The 20,123-nt window shown below is 35.9% G+C and overlaps 1 protein-coding gene across 1 annotated transcript in view; it reads left to right on the top strand.

Annotated features, from left to right (window-relative positions):
* The window catches only part of LOC127953252 (heparan sulfate glucosamine 3-O-sulfotransferase 4-like), a 90,856-nt gene extending 75,891 nt beyond the window's left edge, over positions 1-14,965 (top strand). Inside the window, exon 2 of the mRNA XM_052552262.1 lies at positions 11,793-14,965. Coding sequence (XP_052408222.1) covers positions 11,793-12,447 — 655 coding nt within the window. The 3' untranslated portion in view covers positions 12,448-14,965. The remainder of the gene's footprint in view (positions 1-11,792) is intronic.
* Positions 14,966-20,123: the final 5,158 nt, after the last annotated feature.

Raw genomic sequence — 20,123 nt, forward strand, 5'->3', positions numbered from 1 at the left:
CTTTTGTGTCGCTCTCTTAGGTTGGTGTAAAGTTTATATTAACACTTCACTCTCCTTTTGTGATTTTGAAAAAGAAAGGCTGTTTTCAGTTTTAAAAAAATACCTATTTTGGATTTAGACTCCATCAGTCTGAGCATACTTAGAAATTTACATTTGTGAGTTTGTGAGAATTTGTACTAAGGATATATCAAATCCATTAACATATTTATTGATATATCACTAAAGGCTTATTGACAAAAAATTATAATTAAACTTTATTAGGAGTATTTCATTATTGCACAATGCACATTTCTTAATGTTATGCCTAAAATAAATGTATTTTTAAAAACATATATATTTTTTTCTCACTAAGGTACATAAAGGAGGTGAAAAAAGAGGGTTCTCACGGTTTTTGTTAAAGTAAATGTTTCTCAGTTTATCTTTGAAAGTCATTTTCTGTATAGGCACATACCTTCAACTCTTGGCTACAGAAAATGTAAACTTTAAAACAATTAATGGAACAAATATTGTAAATAATTAGTTTAAAAGATTTATAATCTGCCTTCACTGGTGGACTCTTGCCTGAATGTACACTCTTAGAAATACAGGTGTTTCACGATGCCATAGAAGAACCTTTTTGTCTAAATGGTTCCATAAAGAACCTTTAACATATGAAGTAATGTTCTTTGTGGCAAATGAAGGTTTTTTTAGATTATAAAAAGGTAAGAAAATACCAAAAAAAATGTTCTTCTATGACATCACTATGAAGAATCTATTAAGCACCTTTATTTTTAAGAGTGTACAGTGATTGAGTGTGTTTTATTGTGTTCACTGTTTTACCCAGCAGCTACTGTATAAGGATCTTGGAGTTTGAGAGAGAATTTATAGATATTTTCAATTCATTAGAGATTTGAAACAGATGTTTGAAATCAGTATAAAAGACTACTGCTAGGGAAAACATATTTGTAAAGGGACTTTTGACTCAGCTACTAAGTAGGTTTTTTGTTCCCATGTGACCACTAGCCCCGGTCATCCGTATATGATTGATACATTACATTAAAGTCTCTTCTCATTACATTAAAGTCTTTCAGAAACTAAAATATTTACTTATTTGCTGGTTCCTGGGCATGTTTGTAGGTTGGGTGCATTGTGGGTAATTATACTCTGTAAGAGATCAGTTAATGAACTGGAGTACACATTGTTTCTACCACTAAAAATGTACTGTAGTCTGTCCCCATACAGACTGTACAACCACCTGAATACAAATGGCTATATACTTTACTTAATCTGTCCTTAAATGAAAAAAATTTTTCAGGTTCTCAGTGTTTCGAAGTACTCAACCATACCTGTGAGGGCTAAAGAGTGCAGATCAGCTTCATGTTCAGGAGGCTGCTGCCAGCCTGAGCCTTTCGCACAGATAGAAAAATAAATTGAATCTTAGATACTGTATATTTAAAGGATTTAGCAAAACTGGCTCAAAAAATAGAAGGAGAGAGAGAGAGAGAGAGAGAGAGAGGAAGAGATATTTTCATTTAAATATGGTCAGGAGTTCACTTTCCTGCTGCAAATCCTACTATCGCCAAAGAGCAGAAGACACCGAAACCTTGATATTATTTTAATAATGACTGCTACAGTGATATCTAAATGGCTCACCCATTGTGCATTGTTAGTGAAAATATCAATCCACTGTGCCTAGATTTTCTCGAAGGCTAGTAATTCCCAGTCTAGTGAGTCCGAGCAGGGAAATTGAGAAAATACATCACGTTTGACTGTACCAGAGTGAAATGTTCCGTACTATGTGATGTTAGAGCGGTGGAGTGTCATTGGCGCAATGAGCGGAGCCGTAGCTGCTCCCAAATGCTGCTTTGCACAAAGCTATTATAAGTAAGTGCACTGGACAAATGGGGTCCTGTGATGCTGACTCAAGCAAATATCAGACTCAATGGAGTGCCTGCAGACTAACAGCACTCTAAAAGTACTGTTGTGCTTCAGAGGACTTCAGCACATCAGACAAACAACGCCATAAGACAGTCTACTTAAGGTCTTATTTTGTTCACAGAGGCAGGCTGCTTCCTCTTTTTTATGTATGGGCTTTTTGTATTTTATTAAATAATAGAGTATAGAGAGAAGGACATTACTTGGAAACGAGAAGGGGAAAGGAGAGCATGACCTGATACAGGTCAGACTTGCCCGAGTTGGAGCCCCAGTGTGTTCTTTCTTTCTTTCTTTCTTTCTTTCTTTCTTTCTTTCTTTCTTTCTTTCTTTCTTTCTTTCTTTCTTTGCTGTTATTGTCATTATAAATCAAAATGCATTTGGGCTTTTTTGATTAAGTAATAATAACTTAAACAAATAAAGGTAACTTAAAAATTATACTTATTGAAACTTTTACCTCACCCTGTAACATGCTGCTTTAACAAGGTTCAGTGAAAGTTTTTTTTCTTTTTTCTTTTTCTTTACAAAACCTGTTTAGGGTTCAGATCCCGCTATAATGCATGGCACTTCACTTCTGATCAATTTAATACATCACTGCTGAACAAATGTATTAATTTCTAAATATATATTTTAAACAATAAAGAATCATATTGATCCTAAACCTTTGAAGAATAATATAAATAAAGCAAAATAAAAATAAAGCAAAAATAAAAATTATTACTTAATAATCATGTTATTGTCCCTAATCTGTATGTAAATGAAAATAAAACCTTTATTTTTTTGCAAAAACTTGCAAGAATAGAAATGACCTGGCAGATAAATCCGTTGTAAAAATGGAAAAAGCAACACATGTGAGCATTTACCTCTGACAGACTAATTTCTTAGCAAATATTGATGTATGAGACAACTTGTAATCAGTTTGATAAATTAAGTGGCATATCATGAAAATGTTTTGATTATAATCTTGAATCAGTTTGGCAGCTGTAATTGTCTCCTACACAATGGATCATGATGCATGGCGTGTAAGGGCACATGGAAGAAGCGACAGAGCGCATTCATGCTACATTTCTTCTCTGATGTAAGTCTGTTATCAAGGATGGGAGCCATATGGAAAAGTCAGATTTTTAATGCGTCGGTCTACACGGTTATCCCATCACTAATGGATGCCTGTAACTCCTGTCACTCATGCAGAGTAGGAAAGCTGTGGTGTTATCATTCATGGGCAGCAGTGCGATCTCTCTCAGTACCTGGATGAGTGCTCATCGCTGTTTCTTTTTGGCAATAAAATCTATCACATCCAATCTGTCATATTAATCAGTTCTGCTTAACTGAACCATATCAGCTAGATTTTCTGGATAGAAATTATAGCCTTTGCCTCTATTGTACCCAGGTGTGACTTCTACTGCGCCTTTTTCTTTTTTCAGATGGCAATAATTTTTCAATTGCATCCTGGTAAAATACTAAATGACTGATGAGCGTGCTCGTGCAGTCTCTGGCGCTCTATAGCAGGAGCCAAACATGGCATCTACTCGTTTTTGTAACCGCCTCACCAATCACAGGATATTGAGGGGCTATTGTGAGGAAATTGTATGCGCATGGCCCCAAACAGTTTTCTCACACCATCGAATGCAATGTAAATAAATGTAAGTTCTGAAAGCACCTGCATGCATATTCCGATGAATGGCAGGTTTCTATGCCGTGTGAGTGAGAAAATGGGAAAAGAAAGTTCGCTTCCGCTCACCCCACAGGACTGAATTCATAAATAGAAACTGACGCTCTGAGGGGTGGCCTTCCACAGCAATTTCTCGTTAAAATGATGTTGCAAGAGAAAAACAAGCTCATTTACAAGGTGATATACAGGCTGGTTTCATGGAGCAATTATCAGCTTTATGGTGATATTCCAAAGATCCATAAAGCTTCTTCTCTGGTTGGTTTCATCACGCTCAGCATGTCCAAGAGGCTCATAAACATAGCTTTAGATCTAAGTGCAGCAGGCTGGCAGGATGGGTAGCGATGCACTTTGCTGCCTCGCTGTTGGACGTAGAATGGCCTTCTGGGGATCGCAGGAGGAGAGAACAGAAGAGGTTTTTTTGATCAAGACCAGCTGTCAGTTCTCTCCTAAACGGTTTCATTGACGTGAACAGTTCCCGGGGAAGTGGAAGAGGCTTTACTTGAAGCGGGGAGAACGTGTTGTTGTCTTAATTACTCGCACCTCTCTCCATGCAACTTAGAAACTGACTGTTCTACAGCTCTCTTAGCACAACATCAGTCAGTCGGGTGAGAGCGCAAAGGAAACAGAGGCACAACTGTCTGGGGAACTGTCATAGGTGTTTCATCCTGTCGAGTCTCTTGGCATTGTTCTCAGAAAGCCTTTCTATTCACCCCATAAGAAAAGAAAAACAATTCCCTGTGCGTTTTGGGCCTCTTCATATCATACCAAAAGCACATCTAGATGCGCTCGAGCGCTTGTTGTGAGATTGTGTGTTCAGCGGCATTGGCTTTTGCACTTTCTACTAAGATTTGTAAATAAAACAACTCCATTAATGGAGTATATTTTACAAGAAAATGCCATTTCTACTTCACGTTTAATTCAAGGTGTTACTTGTTGGTGGGTTTATTTTTTTATTTTAATTTTTTTTTCTAAAATTTACTAGCCATTTCTGAGTGAAAATTGGGTAACACTTTATTTTACGGTGTGTTACGTAAGTTACATGTACTTACAATAGTAATAACAATAAGTTATACAAAATTCCATTTCCCTTAATAATTATTATTAATAATTACTAACCCCTTTTTTAGTGTAAAAATACTTTCTCAGACTAATGATGAGGTGACTACAAATAAACCATTCGTAGGTTGATTCCACCAAAGGTGTAAACACGGCGTCTCTTTGGTGTTAACCAAACATTGCTCTGTTTGTTTGAGCATACAGACACAGCAGCTCTGGCTCATCCAATGGCCTGAGTTTGAAGTGGTTATCGGTTTGCCTTAGCATCTGAGGATTTTTGGGGAAACTAACTTTTTTATTGATACAGAAATTATACGTGACCAATATAGTCTTTTCATTACTTCATTGACTCACATATATATTATGAAGATACACTGTATGCTGGATTGGTTTGTTGTTGCCAGATATTGCTTGAATGCCTTCTCTATAATTACAGCAAAGTTTTATGTCTTGGAGCGATTCGTCTCTGCACTCATTGACTTGTTTTGAGGAAAGTCTTGCTCTTGTTATTGACTTCTTCTTGAATCTCTGCCATGAGCCCCTCCTCATCCAGTTCTCCTGAAACAATCAGACAATTCTGCCATTACATCCCCTTGATAAACAACCGAGGTACATGCAGAGCTGTTGTGGGAAACATTGTGCGTGGTACTCATGCTGCTGTGAATGTCATTTTTGTATGAATTTCTTATACTATCATAGAAAAATCCTAGGTTCTATGACAAATACGTTTACTTGTTTACACTGAAACATGCAATACTGACATATGGAAAACTGCTAAAAAAATATTTATGTATGAATAACAGATACAAATAGCTATGCATTTTTATGTATAACTGTTGAAATCATGGCATCAATATGTTAAGTCTATGAGGCATTTTTTTTTGTTCTATGGTACTTCAAGATTAATTAGATAGATAGATAGATAGATAGATAGATAGATAGATAGATAGATAGATAGATAGATAGATAGATAGATAGATAGATAGATAGATAGATAGATAGATAGATAGACAGACAGACAGACAGACAGACAGACAGACAGACAGACAGACAGACAGACAGACAGACAGTGGTGGACAAAATTATGATGTTAATTACTGGAAAGTTAAATAGGTATAATTAGTTAAATTAAATGTAAACAAAACAAAACTTGTGTTGGATTTATTATTATTATTATTATTATTATTATTATTATTATTATATATAGTTTTTTTTGTTAGTCTTGTTAGTGCAATACGAATTTTTATTTAGCATCTTTGTACATAATACCAGTATTCCGAATTTAACTAACTTCATTAAAAATAAGCATACTTCAGGTAAAAATGTGACCAATACAGCCCTTAAAATATCTGTACCTGAAGGTTAGGCATCCTTGCATTGTCTGTAAATTCACAGAGTATTTTTTTTATATCTGCCTTGGAAACAGAGTGCCTTAGAAAAGATGCATTTGGAGGCAATCCTGACAAATACTGTGCCAGTGTAAAATAATACCTCTGGATCATGCATTATCTTTCTCTGTCTTGTAGATCTCAGCAAGTGGTAATTAGAATGCTTTTACCTTCAAAGCACAAAAAGGCAATATAGTTTTGCACTCTAAAAAAGCCAAATTCCCTCAAAAATAATGTTTGTTAAACAGTTATTCCTTCTACTTGACTGTGCTCACATGCCATTTTATTGTAAAATGTAAAAAAAGTCAATCAACATTTTTTTGTTTTGTTTACTTACATAACATCAAATTCACAATTTATAAAATTCACTGCGTATATTTTTCTTCTTAAACTGAAAAATTCAGTCCACATGAAATGATCCACGGAGCTATGAAGGAATTTATCTCGTTTAACTCTAGTTGTCCTAAGCATGTTTATCCAAGCGTTATGCAAGCACAGCAAGGCCTACAGACAAATAGCTCCGGTATATTATGAAATTTGTGCGAGTAGGTAAACAGCAGATGGTGAGGGAAGCCTTTTGAGCCCCTCGCGCTGTATTTACCTGCCCACCTGAATGACCCATGTCATGCTGCACTCCTCATGCAGGCATAAGCAATTGTTAACCATTTGTATCTGTTTCTCACCATCCCAGCTGAGCGCAAGGCCAGCCGAGTCATCCGCGGCGCAGAGGAAAATTAGCTTGTTTATCAGCATTCTGTTTTCTTTTCCACCTCTCCCTCCCTCTGACATTTTATATGTACATCATCCATGACTGATTCGCTCACAATCAAAATGAGTTCGACCTCAATCACAAATGAAGGTATCGCGCCTCCGTAATCTCCATATATTTGCAATTACACATATAATGAGTTGCATCGAGCTTGATGAGGACAATGGCCGGTTATGTGCTCGTCTTAAATGAAGAAGGTTACCTTGAGCGTCAGTCATCTGTCCTGTTGACGGAACGGTTCGTCCGGAGAAGCATGACATGTTGTTATTACACATCAAGGCCTGCTGCTCATTGAGCCTGTACTTTAGATGCGATTTACATAGGTGAATACAAGGTGATTCATTATGGGTTTTTTTCCCCGTTTTGGTCGCTCTCAGCAAGTTTTTTTTTTCCTAAATTCAACTCATGAGCAAACAAGCCCCCACGTCTTTGACACCTTGTGTGCTTCATTGTGGACTTTAAATAGCAACTCCTGAAGACCTTGAAAGGGCAAAATATCTTAAGTCATTCATTACCTAAGTGTAGAACATTGATGGAATGTAATGAAAACTAATACTCTTTCTAGTCACTGTGCTATCTACAGATGTGTTTTATATCCCATTACTGCTCTAGAAGTGGCCAAAGCTCTATGGCATGTTGAGCAAAGCATAATCCATTGGGAAATTACCCATCAGAAGTGCAATACTGTTACAGAAATGAAATTACAGAGGCACTTGTGAGTGAGTGTGTGCATGTGTGTGCTGAGGGGTATGGAGGATGTATGTACTCCATTTGATGTCTTCCACAAGGAGAATTCGAATGCGGCCCGGAGAGATGCTCATTTAAAATGTGTCCAACCCGCAATGATTGATTGGCTTGTGCTATCACCATATTTGCGAGAGAGCGACAGCTGTCACATTGGAAGACATTCTGTATGTATATACAACACTACAATCAGCAGTACTGCTTCATAAACTATTTTAGAAGTAAAACTTTATTTTACAGATGTAATCAGTCATTATCATAATTGCTAGCATTTATGAATAAAATGAAAAAGAGATAAAAAAAAAAAGATGGTAACATTTTACATGAATCCTTAGTATGGCCTGAATAAATGAGTTCTAATTTGTTGGGTTTCCATGTTTTGTAATGGTTTTTATACTGTGCAAACTGTATTTTCTATAGCCCCACCTTTACAGTATACCTTAAATAAACTATTTTCTTTTTTTCCCCTAGGGATCACAGGGCATCCCCAACAATGTCAAACATTTCAGGTTTCACTATCTTTGTGGAGACATTTGGTCCCCACAATGTAGCATAAACAAGTACACGCACACAGCATTGTCACCTTTGAACAGAGGTGCAGTTCAATTTAATACAATTTGGTGGACAGTGCTTATATTTCAGTTCCACAATCCCTCTGCATCTATATAATAAATGAAGCCTGTGCAAGGTGCTGCTTTATATAGTGTATGAAACAGCACATACAGTCTCCAATCTATCGTGAGTATGTGTGCTGCCTCTGCACATTACTGTGCACTTTGAACCTTCAGCTGTGTTTGCAACCTTTTTTTATACCAGTAGGCTTTGCAACATAAATGCAGGATGAAACAATACAATTTCTAAAAATTGAAGATATAAGTATCTACAGTCCCTTCCACAAAAAAAAAATAAAAATAAAAACGTGAATATATTTCATGTTGGTTAAATAAGATCATATAACCAGGTCATTCTGCTGATGATGAATTACAGATTGACATTGTACTGAACGTAACAAAGCAGCTGATTGTATCTCATACGATGTTTATCAAAGGTTTATTTATTGGTGTTTTCGTCAATGATGCCCCAGAGTAATATGATTGCTTGAGTAATATCATATCATCGGCTGTGAGGTTGGAAGTCCTGTTGATTTGTCAGATATTATGAAAGTAAGCCTGAATAACTTGAGTTCTTACCCACTGCTTGTCGTTGCGTTAGGTAAATGCAATAATAACGAGGAGCAGTTGGTGGCAATTTGAGTGGAAATAAAGGTCTTTACAGAGCAGTTCAAGGGAATGAGAAAGAATAAGAATGATTTACTTTTTAAAAACACATTTTCTGTATTTACCTAGACTTTACACAAATATCTGTGATTGCACAAAGGGAGTGCTGTTGTTCAATGTGAAGGCACAGTATATGGAAAGTTAAACCCCCCCAAAGAGTTCACCCCCCAAAAAATGAAAACTTTGTAGAAATGTACTCACCCTCAAGCCATCTGAGATGTAGGTGATTTTGTTTCGTCTCCAGAACAGAATTTGATAAAAATATGAAAAGTAATATAATCCACAAAACTCCAATCCATCGATTAATGATTTGTGAAGCTGTGCTTTGTGGATTATTGTGATGTTTTTATCAGATGTTTGGACTCTCATTCTGACGGCACCCATTCACTGCAGAGGATCCATTGGTGAACAAGTGATCTGATGACAAATTTTTCATTTTTGGGTTAACTTTTCCATTTTTTGATTAATGTGTTGGTAGTTCTGAGAAAGTGTGTGCAACCAGGTATTTAAACTCTGAATGTTTGGTTTCTGGCAGGTTTAACAAAGATTTCTTTATTTATTTTCTGCTCCAGTAAAAGCTAGAAAAGGTCAAGCGCAACGAAAAAAGCAAACATTTCAAGAATTACATAATAAATAGTGCAGAACATTTTGACAAGCTTCAGCTAAAGTTAAAGACCTGCTCTTTAACCGTTGTGCCCTAAAGAAAGACCTTCAGCCTGTAACGCTTTAATTCAGCTGACATCGCTTAACTAAAGTTTATATTTGGCTTTGAGCGACTGAGTCCATGCAGCCACAGAAAAGATTATTACCACCAACCATGTGTATTTAAAACCATACATTTGTTTTGTCTCTCTTCAAAAGCTTTTGTGTTTTTACCACTATTTTTCCAGCATTTTAAGTCAGTGTTTTTCCTGTGTTATGGACTATTAACTTTTAAAATAATGTAGCTTTTAGTCTAATATGAAAGTGATGTAATTTAACATTATTCAAGTCTCTGTTTTTCATATGAAATATATATTTTTAAATGATTTATATAGTAATTTTTAGTGTTAGTATCTCATCCATTTTAATTAATGCTATCACCGTAATCTAGATTAATTTATTCAAAAAGTTAGTAAATACTGTTAAATCATAAATTATCCAACTATGTATAAATATCTTCCCCTTAAATAGCCTTTTAATGAAATAGCTTCCCTAATACTGCCAGTAGATTTTTATTATATATTTACGTATTATATGACATGACATGATATGATAAAATAAGCTTATTTTAGTGAATGTTGTGTAGAATTTAAATGAAATTATTTTATTTATTTACTGTGTGTGGGTGTGTACTGATGAGTCCCATAGTGTCTCAGTTACGTAGAACTGGAGGCAAATTAATTATGTAGTCATAAATTTAGGTCAAATTCTTGTTGTGAGATTTAATGAGGGATCATACTGAATAGATCAGTATAGATCACAGAGCAGAGAGCTTGCTAAATATTCATTTGTTTTGCCCTCCTGGGGCATGGATCACATTGTAATATATATTTATTTTACTTCATTTATGAATGACTCTTTCCTGGCACACTGATTTATCTCCCAGTTTGATCCTGATGATAAAAAGTTGAACACAATACTTCATTCAGTGACAAACAGCTGACTATAATCATTCAAAGCACATTCATCTTTTATCACATAAAATGCCATAATTAATATGCTGTACTTCTAGTGAGGCATCTGAACATTAAATCACAACAAGAAGAGGAGAAAAGTCAAAGGATACGTAAAAAAAAAAAAAGAACTATAAAAGGATTATGAAAATGTTTTATTTTTATATGTACTGTATGTTCTTTGACATCAGATGTCTGTATTTTAAATGTAATGTATACCTATTTTAACAATGCTGCAGCAACATATGTTGTTGTATTATGTTGTTGTTAGCACATTTCTTTCCAATGTTTTATAAACAGTACCACATCTAGTCTGGTAAATATGTTATAAAAAATAAATGTCAGAATGTGTTCAAATCAAAGTGCAACATCAAATATCAAAAATCAAATCAATAGCATAAAAAAGTACTTACTTAGTACTTATTATACTCCAGTGTCAAATTTTTACATTTCTTCAAAATAATAATAGTATGTATATAAACATCATCATGTTTATAAAAATAACTATTATGAATTAAATTTAATTCGTAGATTATATGATTCATTTAAATCTAAATAAAAAATAAATAAAATAAAATAAAAACAATAACCTGTAGCTGACTTTCATCAAAATATTGACATTACTTTTTAAAAGTTATTCAAAAGTGTTAAAAGTGTTTTAAATCACAAAACCTGTAAGATATTTGCCTTTGTGTCCATTTGTAATGTATTTTTTAAGATTAAATAATTATTAACTTCGGAATGTTATCACTGGATGTTTTTGAAATTATTTTTATTTTTATTTTTAAGTGTAATTTAAATGTCCAGATTATGTTATTTTTATACCTAAATAAAAGTTCAACAAATTTTTAAAATAAAAAATCTGCAACACATAAAAATATATATTTAAAAGCCTTTGTACTTGCTGGGTACAGAGTGTAACACTCTGAGTAAATGTACTGTATGATAAAACAATACCCCAGGCACAGCAGTATTAATAATATTCAGTGAACTCATTATTAAAGTTCCCAAACAGTGCCAGGAGTAACACAGATGGAGTCAATTAAGACACGAGCGCTCATACACGTAACGTTTCATCTTTGGGCTTTTATCTCTTGTATGTTACTCCGTGGCTATAATTAGCTGTATGCTTCTACTTGCCACATTATGTCCAGTGATAATAACAATAATTTTCACATGTGATTTCAAATAATTTACCACTTACTAGTTGAATCAATTTTGCACGTACCGTGTCCTTGGATATTGCGTTTAATAATGAAGCCAGTGCATGGTGTTAACTGCTTCACACTAATTTGCTTTTCTCGCTTCTGGTGTTTGCAGGGAGCTGATGCCGTCTACTCTGGAGGGACAGATCACGATGGAGAAGACGCCCAGCTACTTTGTGACAAACAGCGCCCCGAAGCGAATCCACACGATGGCGAGAGACATTAAGCTAATCATAGTCGTCCGCAATCCAGTGACCAGAGCCATTTCGGACTATACTCAGACGCTCTCCAAGAGGCCCGAGATTCCCACTTTCGAAGTGCTGGCCTTCAAGAACCGAACGCTGGGCCTGATCGACGCGTCGTGGAGCGCCCTGCGAATAGGGATCTACGCCCTTCACCTGGAGAGCTGGATGCAGTATTTCCCGCTCTCGCAGATGCACTTTGTCAGCGGAGAGCGGCTTATCGTTGATCCGGCCGGCGAGATGGCAAAGGTGCAGGATTTCCTGGGACTCAAGCGTATCGTTACTGACAAACATTTCTATTTTAATAAAACCAAGGGATTCCCTTGCTTGAAGAAGCCTGAGGACAGCAGTACCCCACGGTGCCTTGGCAAGTCCAAGGGCAGAACTCACCCCAAAATAGACCCCGATGTCATTCGCAGACTGCACAAATTCTACAAGCCCTTTAACATGATGTTCTACCAAATGACAGGGCAAAACTTTCAGTGGGAACTGGAGGAGGACGGCAACTCGCCTGGCTTTCGGGACTAAACCGCTGCTGCTCTCCGCACCACCAGCCTTCTCATAGCCGAACGTCCCTCAGTGTTCCCTCGATCCGTGCTTTAACACGCTAATCGGTCGTTCCTGTCTTTGCGAAAGTGTGTGTACCCATAGCGAGAGTGCTAATCTGTCAACCCCCAATACCAATGGTGTTTATGATGGCAAACATGGTTATTGTACATATTATCCCGAACATAAATATATTTATATTTGTCAAGAGAAGAGGATTTTATTCATTTTCGTCAGAAAGAGTTGCTATACGAATCATGTCTTCTATGATGATGCATGCGATGAGTTAAGTGTCCTTACCCACCGTCACCCTGAGGGTTTTCTTTTTAATCTCTCTCTTTTTTTTCCGCACACCAGCAGCGAATGCAGTACAATTGAGTCTGATAGCTGAGGTTATTTGTGGATTCGGAAGACTAGAAATAACTACAATCAAACACAGATCCTCTAAAATGAGAGCGTTTCAGCTATTTCTGCCCAATTTTATGCATACAGTTTTGTTTTGTGGCTAATAAAATTTCAGAGAGTTGGGTCCAAAAGCTTACACTTCTATATGCATTTTTTTATTATATCATGTATTCATATAATATTATAGTATGCCATATGTTATCAGAACAACAGTTGTACTGCATATATTTCCTAACTTAATCCTCTTCGTCCCACATGGGTCTTATGGCCCATTTTTCAAATCTTAAAACATTACAGGCATCAGGCTTTTGGACCTTACATCTTTAACAAATTAGCTTGAAGAATTGCACTACATACAGTACTTTTTTTTATTAACTCTTCGATATAATTATATGTTTACTTACACTACTGCTCAAAAGTTTGGGTTCGGTAAGATTTTTTATTTTATTTTATTTATTTGTAAAACCACTAATATCATGAAATATTGTTATTATTTATATTTGCGTATATTTTAAAATGTTATTTATTCCTGCAGGGCAAAACTGAATTTTCAGCAACATTACATCAGTCTTCAGTGTCACATAATCTCTCATAATATGCTGATTTGACGCTCAAAAAAAGTAAATAAAAATATATATATATATTATTATTATTATAAATGTTGAAAATTGAACTGCTTATCATTATTATTTATTTTTTTACAAACACTGACACATTTTTTCAGGGTTCTTTGATCAATAAAAAGCATTAATTTGAAATATAAACCTTCTGTGATATTATGATATTATGAAAGACTTCACTATTGCTTTTGATCAACTGAATGAATATTGTCAAACAAAATAGTATTTAAAAAAAGAAAAGAAAAAAGATTCTTACTGACCCCATACTTTTGAATGTTTGTGTTCTGTCTATGGTAATAAAACATGCTTTTAGACATCTGTCATGCTATTACCATGATTTTTACTATTAATATGGTAATCATTCATTGCCATAGTATATACAGTACAGTATCAAGGTTATATACAGTACATATAACTTCACAGTACCAACATCGAGTAAGTGTGTATTCATTAATCACAACCTCAAGAGTGATGCTGTCTCTTATGTCAGTTGATCACAACCACTAAAACTGTCATTATCACACTCACGGCTTATTTCAGAAAAATCCAAATGTTGCACATATGCTCCATTCCTGGGTTTAACCCTCCATATTTATATATAAAGCAGTCATTGGCATAGTTATACAGCAACATGATAATGAGTGCAGCAGCAATGATGGGGGAGAGAGCAGCAGGAAGATACCAAACATCTGTTGTAACAAAGTCCTCTGTCATTACAGACAAATGGGACATTAAAAGAGATGCCTGGGAAAATCATCAAGGAAGTCAGCTTTTTCAACCTGCAACTTACCTGATTGATGCATTTCTGGTTCATTTTAAAGAACCATGTTATGGAATTGATATTTCTGGGATTACTGCAGTGATCTTGACGCTAAAGGTGTTTTTTTGTTTGTTTTTTAACAAAAAGCCATGTTGTTTTCATAAAGAAACTCTGTTGGCTGGCGATATAGTGGATTTTGTTATATACTTGTGCACTTGATTTGGAGAGCCAAATGGTTTTCAGTATTAATCTGGCAATATCTAAGTCTTGGCCATTCATAACCAATGTTTCTCAATTGCCTTCATCTCAGATGGTGTTGTCATACATCTGAATATTATGCAAAGCACTGTTGCATGACCTATTCATGCCTAAAACTACTCCATATAATGTCACTCAATACTTATTTATTTGGCGATTTAAGTCTATGTTGTGCTATCTGATAATTTAAACCAGAGGACTCCAAGTCTCAGCTGAAAAGAGTGTTATTGAATAGCAAGCAGTGATTAAATTAAACAGCCCATTGGATGATTTTAAGAAAACATTAATTACATTTGTGCTATGACATTTAAAAGTAAACCCTTAGGATGCAAAAACTGAGATAAAACTAATCTCACTAGCCTCGCATTTAGAATTGATTATTTTCTGTGGTTAATTGATTACAACAGTCAGGCCAGAATGAACTTAAGTCACTTTTCCGAGTTTACTTATTCCTCAGAATTCTTTGGTAAAAAAAAAAAAAGCGAAAATGTGGTTTACACGAATTGGGGCTTGTTTGATAAGAAAATAACAGGGTGTCAATATCCATTTAGCATTGCTTTTGCATTCACATGCTTTTCCGATTCCCCCTCCATTCAGTCTGTCTGCCTGCTGTGTTTGTGAACTATTTAACAACTTCGACAATCAATGCAGCCAATAAATCAATAAACACGGTCTTAATACACATCCCTGGCCATGTACCGGCCCTCCCTCCGCACACCTCTCTGGCCGTGCGGCGCTTGTTGTATGTTCTCAGTGCTGAGCTGGTGTGTTTTTCGCCCGGGGGGAATGACAGACCTGAGAGATAGTTACACAGAGCAATTGGTTCAATCAGAGTAAGCGCTGTGCTGCCCTTTTATATCCCCCTGACTGAACACTGAAGCCTGAACCACAATATCCCAGGTCATCCGTTCTGCTTTGAGCCTCAGCTGTGTAGCAATCCCCCTGGTGCTCTGCTGAAAAGCGCTCTGATTCCAACTTTCTCCCCTCCATGTAACACACCTCCATTCTTCCCTCGACAATGGATCTGTGGAGTAAGACAGGCGGGAGCCGCCTGGCTGCTTTTTCTTTTCTCTTCCGTCCTTTTTTTATGATTTGCCCAAATCAAGCAGCACTAATGTCAAATTATGGTTTCCCAAACACTGTTTCCTAACCAGGCATGATGCGCTAAACTGCTAAAAGATTTTGCCTACTTTCTCACAACATGAGGCATTTTGCAGGTGTTATTAGTTCTGTTTTTTTGTGGTGTCACGCTGAGTAGACCCGCCCATGAAATTTAATTGGTCCAAATTCCTGTTCCCCAAAACCGTACACAGAGTGCTGCTGGAATTAGTCCTGAAACCCGGAAACTTAATAGGTTTTTAGAGTGTTTTTATGTTTAGATTTGTTTTTGTTTTTTGTTTTTTTGGTTAAATGCGTGAAAAAGGTAATATATTTTAACTTTTTTAAAATGACATAAAATACCCCACTTTGTGCTTTTATGAATCTTGCTTATTAAACGTCATCACTCAACTACTCACTTGTTCACTTTTACAGCCTCGTTGTTTTTATTACTGTGCCCCTGTAAACTTAAAATTACGTATAACTTAAAATTTGAAAGAATTATTATTATTTATTTTTTTAAGACCGGTAGAGTCTGAAGCATATTGATGGTGACATTGGATTCATGTGACTGTGATAAAGTTTGTTTATAGTAGTTTCTTATTTTCCTGCTGAAGAAAGAGAGAGAGACATTTAATCTAAAACCAACCTAAGATGGTTGGCTGTTTTGAAATGCTCTTCTGATCATAACTGGTTTAGTAGGCTGGTTTTTGAGGGGGTTTGACCACATCTTTAGATGGTCATGCTGGGAGACCATCTTGACCAGCTAAGACGAGCCAACCAGCATAGGCTGCTAATTTATTTTATTTTATTTTATCAGCATTGTTATCTTTGATGACTGTATTTAGCCTTCTGAATTCAAAAGTTATATTCATTTGTAATTAACACATCATGATGAACAAAACATGTAAGAATCAGAAACCTTTGTTGCTCACAGAGCTTATTTTTTGCAATAGTCCAAAAGAAATGGAAAAGTCCTATTATGTTTTGTTGAGGAAAGCTGGGTGATGCCGACTTCCATGCTGGACTATAAAAATACATAATTCCTGCAGCACTCTTTTGAACATTTAAAAATTATGAATGGGTAATTGTGTCACAACATGCAGTAATTTAGCTTTTTGCTGGAAATTTGCTGGTTAGGAGATGGTATAAAATTTAGCTTTAGATTCATAGGGATAAATTACTCACCAGAACGAGACTACAATCAACACACTGTGAAGAAAAAAATGAAGATATGAGTATTTGATGTGAAAATACTCGATGTTTGAATAAGCTGCAGCAGTTATTAGGTTCTTGATGATATTTTGGAATGTACAGCTTCATGATATTTTATGTTTTTGCACACTGATCTAGAAGAAAAAAAAAATCTGCTATGATGTAAATATCAGAAATGTATAATGTACATATGAAGCCAGAATTCTTTTTCAAAAGATAAATAAAAGTGGAACGAGAGCCACCGAGGTCTCAGCTTCCTGCATGTGTACCATGTGTGTGTGTGTGTGTGTGTGTGTGTGTGTGCGTGTGTGTGTGTGTGTGTGTGAAAGAGCTGATGTTTTGCTGTTATGTACTGGCAATGCTTTTGCTGACTCAGTGAGCAAAAAGATAGAAACAAGAGCTTTGAAGGCTCAGAAGTGCAGTGAGAAAGGAAACCAGAACCTCTGAGAGTCCGGGGGAAAAACAGCCAAAACTTGAAATGAATTAAATTTTGATTATGTTATTTCTGTGCTCCAATAAGAGACATTTCTTTAGTGTCTTTTGCGATTATAAAAGAGGGTTAATACAAATCCTACCCTCTTTTGAAACTTATTCCGGAGCTAAACCTGAGGTTTTACATTTAAATCAGTCTCTGATATTGTCAAATATCATCCGTGTGAACAAAGGCATTAGATAAACTTCTCATAGTCTAAATGATTTAGCATATATTTCAATTGCTTGGCTTAAAAGTCCAGTTATATTATGGTCCATAGATATATATTAGGATTTTCACTTATTTTAAAGCCCACTAAGTGAAAATCATAATGTTGTATTACTGTGATAAAAACTTTAAGGTCAATGAAGTTAAACACTTTATAAAAATGTACATTAAGAAATAAATTGTGGTTTTGTCTAGAGTTGTCTGAATGGTGTACACATACATAAGACGAAGACATAAGATGTGAAAAATGTGAAATGCGTCAATATTAAGTAAGGGAGCATAGTGAGTATCAGTGAATTTTTTTTTTTTTTTTTTTTTTTTTTGTCAATTCATTGTTCATTTTTCAGGGAGCAAACTCCAGTTTCCTGATCTGAGCCCTTACTGCTGAATTAGGGAGGTGACTGAGACGCAACCAATGAAACTCACTTATTATCAAACTTTACCAGTGGAGACAACGGGAGACTTAATACCTGTATGGCTGAAGAAGCAGAACAGGTCTGAAGCCAAAAGACAGAAAGACTAATGAAGACAAAAAACAAGCGTAAACATCAGTATAAGGCAAACACAATGTGGAAAGATTTGATGACGGAGAAATATTGTGATGCTCAAGTTGCATCTTTTTTTTGTTGGACAAGTAAGTAAATTAACTAATGCGTAGTACAATCTCAAAAACTCACAATCAGCATGATTTAAATAAGCAATGTAAGCAAAATAACACATCAACGGATGGCTTTTCTGCCTCTAAACCAGTGTGGAATCAGTCACAAAGAACAGCGATGCTAATGCTAGCTAAACAACTACTAACTTAACCTTTAAGGTTAGTGTTCAAAAACAAAACTTTAAGCAAATAAAATTATTTCACTTTCTTTTATCCTAAACCCAGACATCTTTTAAAAACGACTTTATATGGATCAAACTTTAGAAAACCTACAGTCCTGATTTTAGCCTCTGATTTGAACCTTTTCTTCTGCTCAACCCCTCAGGTATGCAGGGCCTGTTTTCAAAAAAAATACCACTTTGATACACCCTACCAGAGATCTGTTGCATGAAAGACATGCAAAGCTGTCCTCCAATTGCCTGTCCCTATGGGGGGTTTATGGCGTGTGGTTCTGAGATGGACTGATCTCTGCTAGACTACAGGCGGAGTCATTCACTCCTATCAGAACCACTGCAGTTGGCCTGTTATCACAAGCTGAAAAATATTGCTGTGGCAGGTAAAGCATGCACAATCAAGTTGGGTAATTTTCAGTTGGAGGCATTGTGGCGTAATAACGTGATGAGCATTAAAATCCTTAGCTAATTTATCATATAGAAGATTTCTTAACAAAACCGTGAACATAACTTTGGAGACCAATTTACAATTTAATTAATTTCTTTATTGGGTGGGTTTGGGAGGGGACTGGTTGTGAAAATGAGGAACTCCGATTCACTGGATTTGCAAATCCAGCATCAAACTGTGCCTTGCTTATAAAACGTTTGTCAACAAACACACCCGTTGCTGCCCCATAAAAACAAACTGTTTCCACTGTTTACATAACGCTGGGTTCTTTAAGAAGTTGAACAAAGTTATCTTTCCTTTACAAACAAAAGCACACTTCTTTGGAGACATTCTTCCAGAGTAAGTCCCGTGCAGCACTGCCACCGGATGAAGCTCATTGTTTTTGCGCAATCTCGCTCACGCTCCAGCTGATGTGTGCGCGGGTCTGTCTTTCTGGGAGAAATGCCCATATAAGGAGTTCCACCCTCATCTACATCATGAAGAGCTACGATCTGAAAAAAAAAAACTCTCCGAAACATATACGAACCCGGAAGTAAGATTTTTGGTACAGAAATAATCTGGTTATATGTCCAAATTGTTTTTTTGAAACTTTGTCCATGTTTAGCAGGAGAATCCAACTCTATAACAGTGTAAACAACTCTGAATGCATGAAACAGCATTGTACCCCCCTCCCCCCAACATTGTTTAATGCCAAAATGCTAATCTATCATTCATAATACTGCGTCCTCCATTGAAAAAGTCCATCCCCTGTTGTCATTTCACATGTAAATTCACAGACATATTAGTTTAAACATTTTTTTGGACAGTTTTTCTTGTAAATAGAGCTTGATCTGTATTTCTCCCTTGATTAGGATGAGATTACTTTTTTGCTGGAGGCAGCAATGTTATGGATTATGGGTTTGTATTTTATCCAGGAGCAACATTTTAAATGTAAGAAGAAAAAAAAAAAAAACATGCAGATTTTCACTTCATAAGATATTTGATGGACAGGAGTTGTGTGGATTACTGTTGGATTATAATGATGTTTTTATTGCCTGTTTGGACTCTCATTCTGACGGCACCCATTCACTGCAGAGGATCCATTGATGAGCAAGTGATGTAATACTAAACTGAATACATTTTCAGCAAATTTTCTTTTTTATTTATAAATATATCATACTGCTATCATTTTGTTTATTTTTCTGCATTGTTTTATACTGAATACAGAAGTCTTACACAGGTTGTAGTTACAGCACAGTCTATAGGTTTGTGCTGGGCTACAAAGCCTTGGTTTTACCCCTCAGGCCATCAAGACAGTGATGTCTAAAAATGCATCATCCCACT

Source organism: Carassius gibelio, chromosome B3 (genome assembly GCF_023724105.1).
Source record: "Carassius gibelio isolate Cgi1373 ecotype wild population from Czech Republic chromosome B3, carGib1.2-hapl.c, whole genome shotgun sequence".
In the NCBI taxonomy this organism is placed as follows: domain Eukaryota; kingdom Metazoa; phylum Chordata; class Actinopteri; order Cypriniformes; family Cyprinidae; genus Carassius; species Carassius gibelio.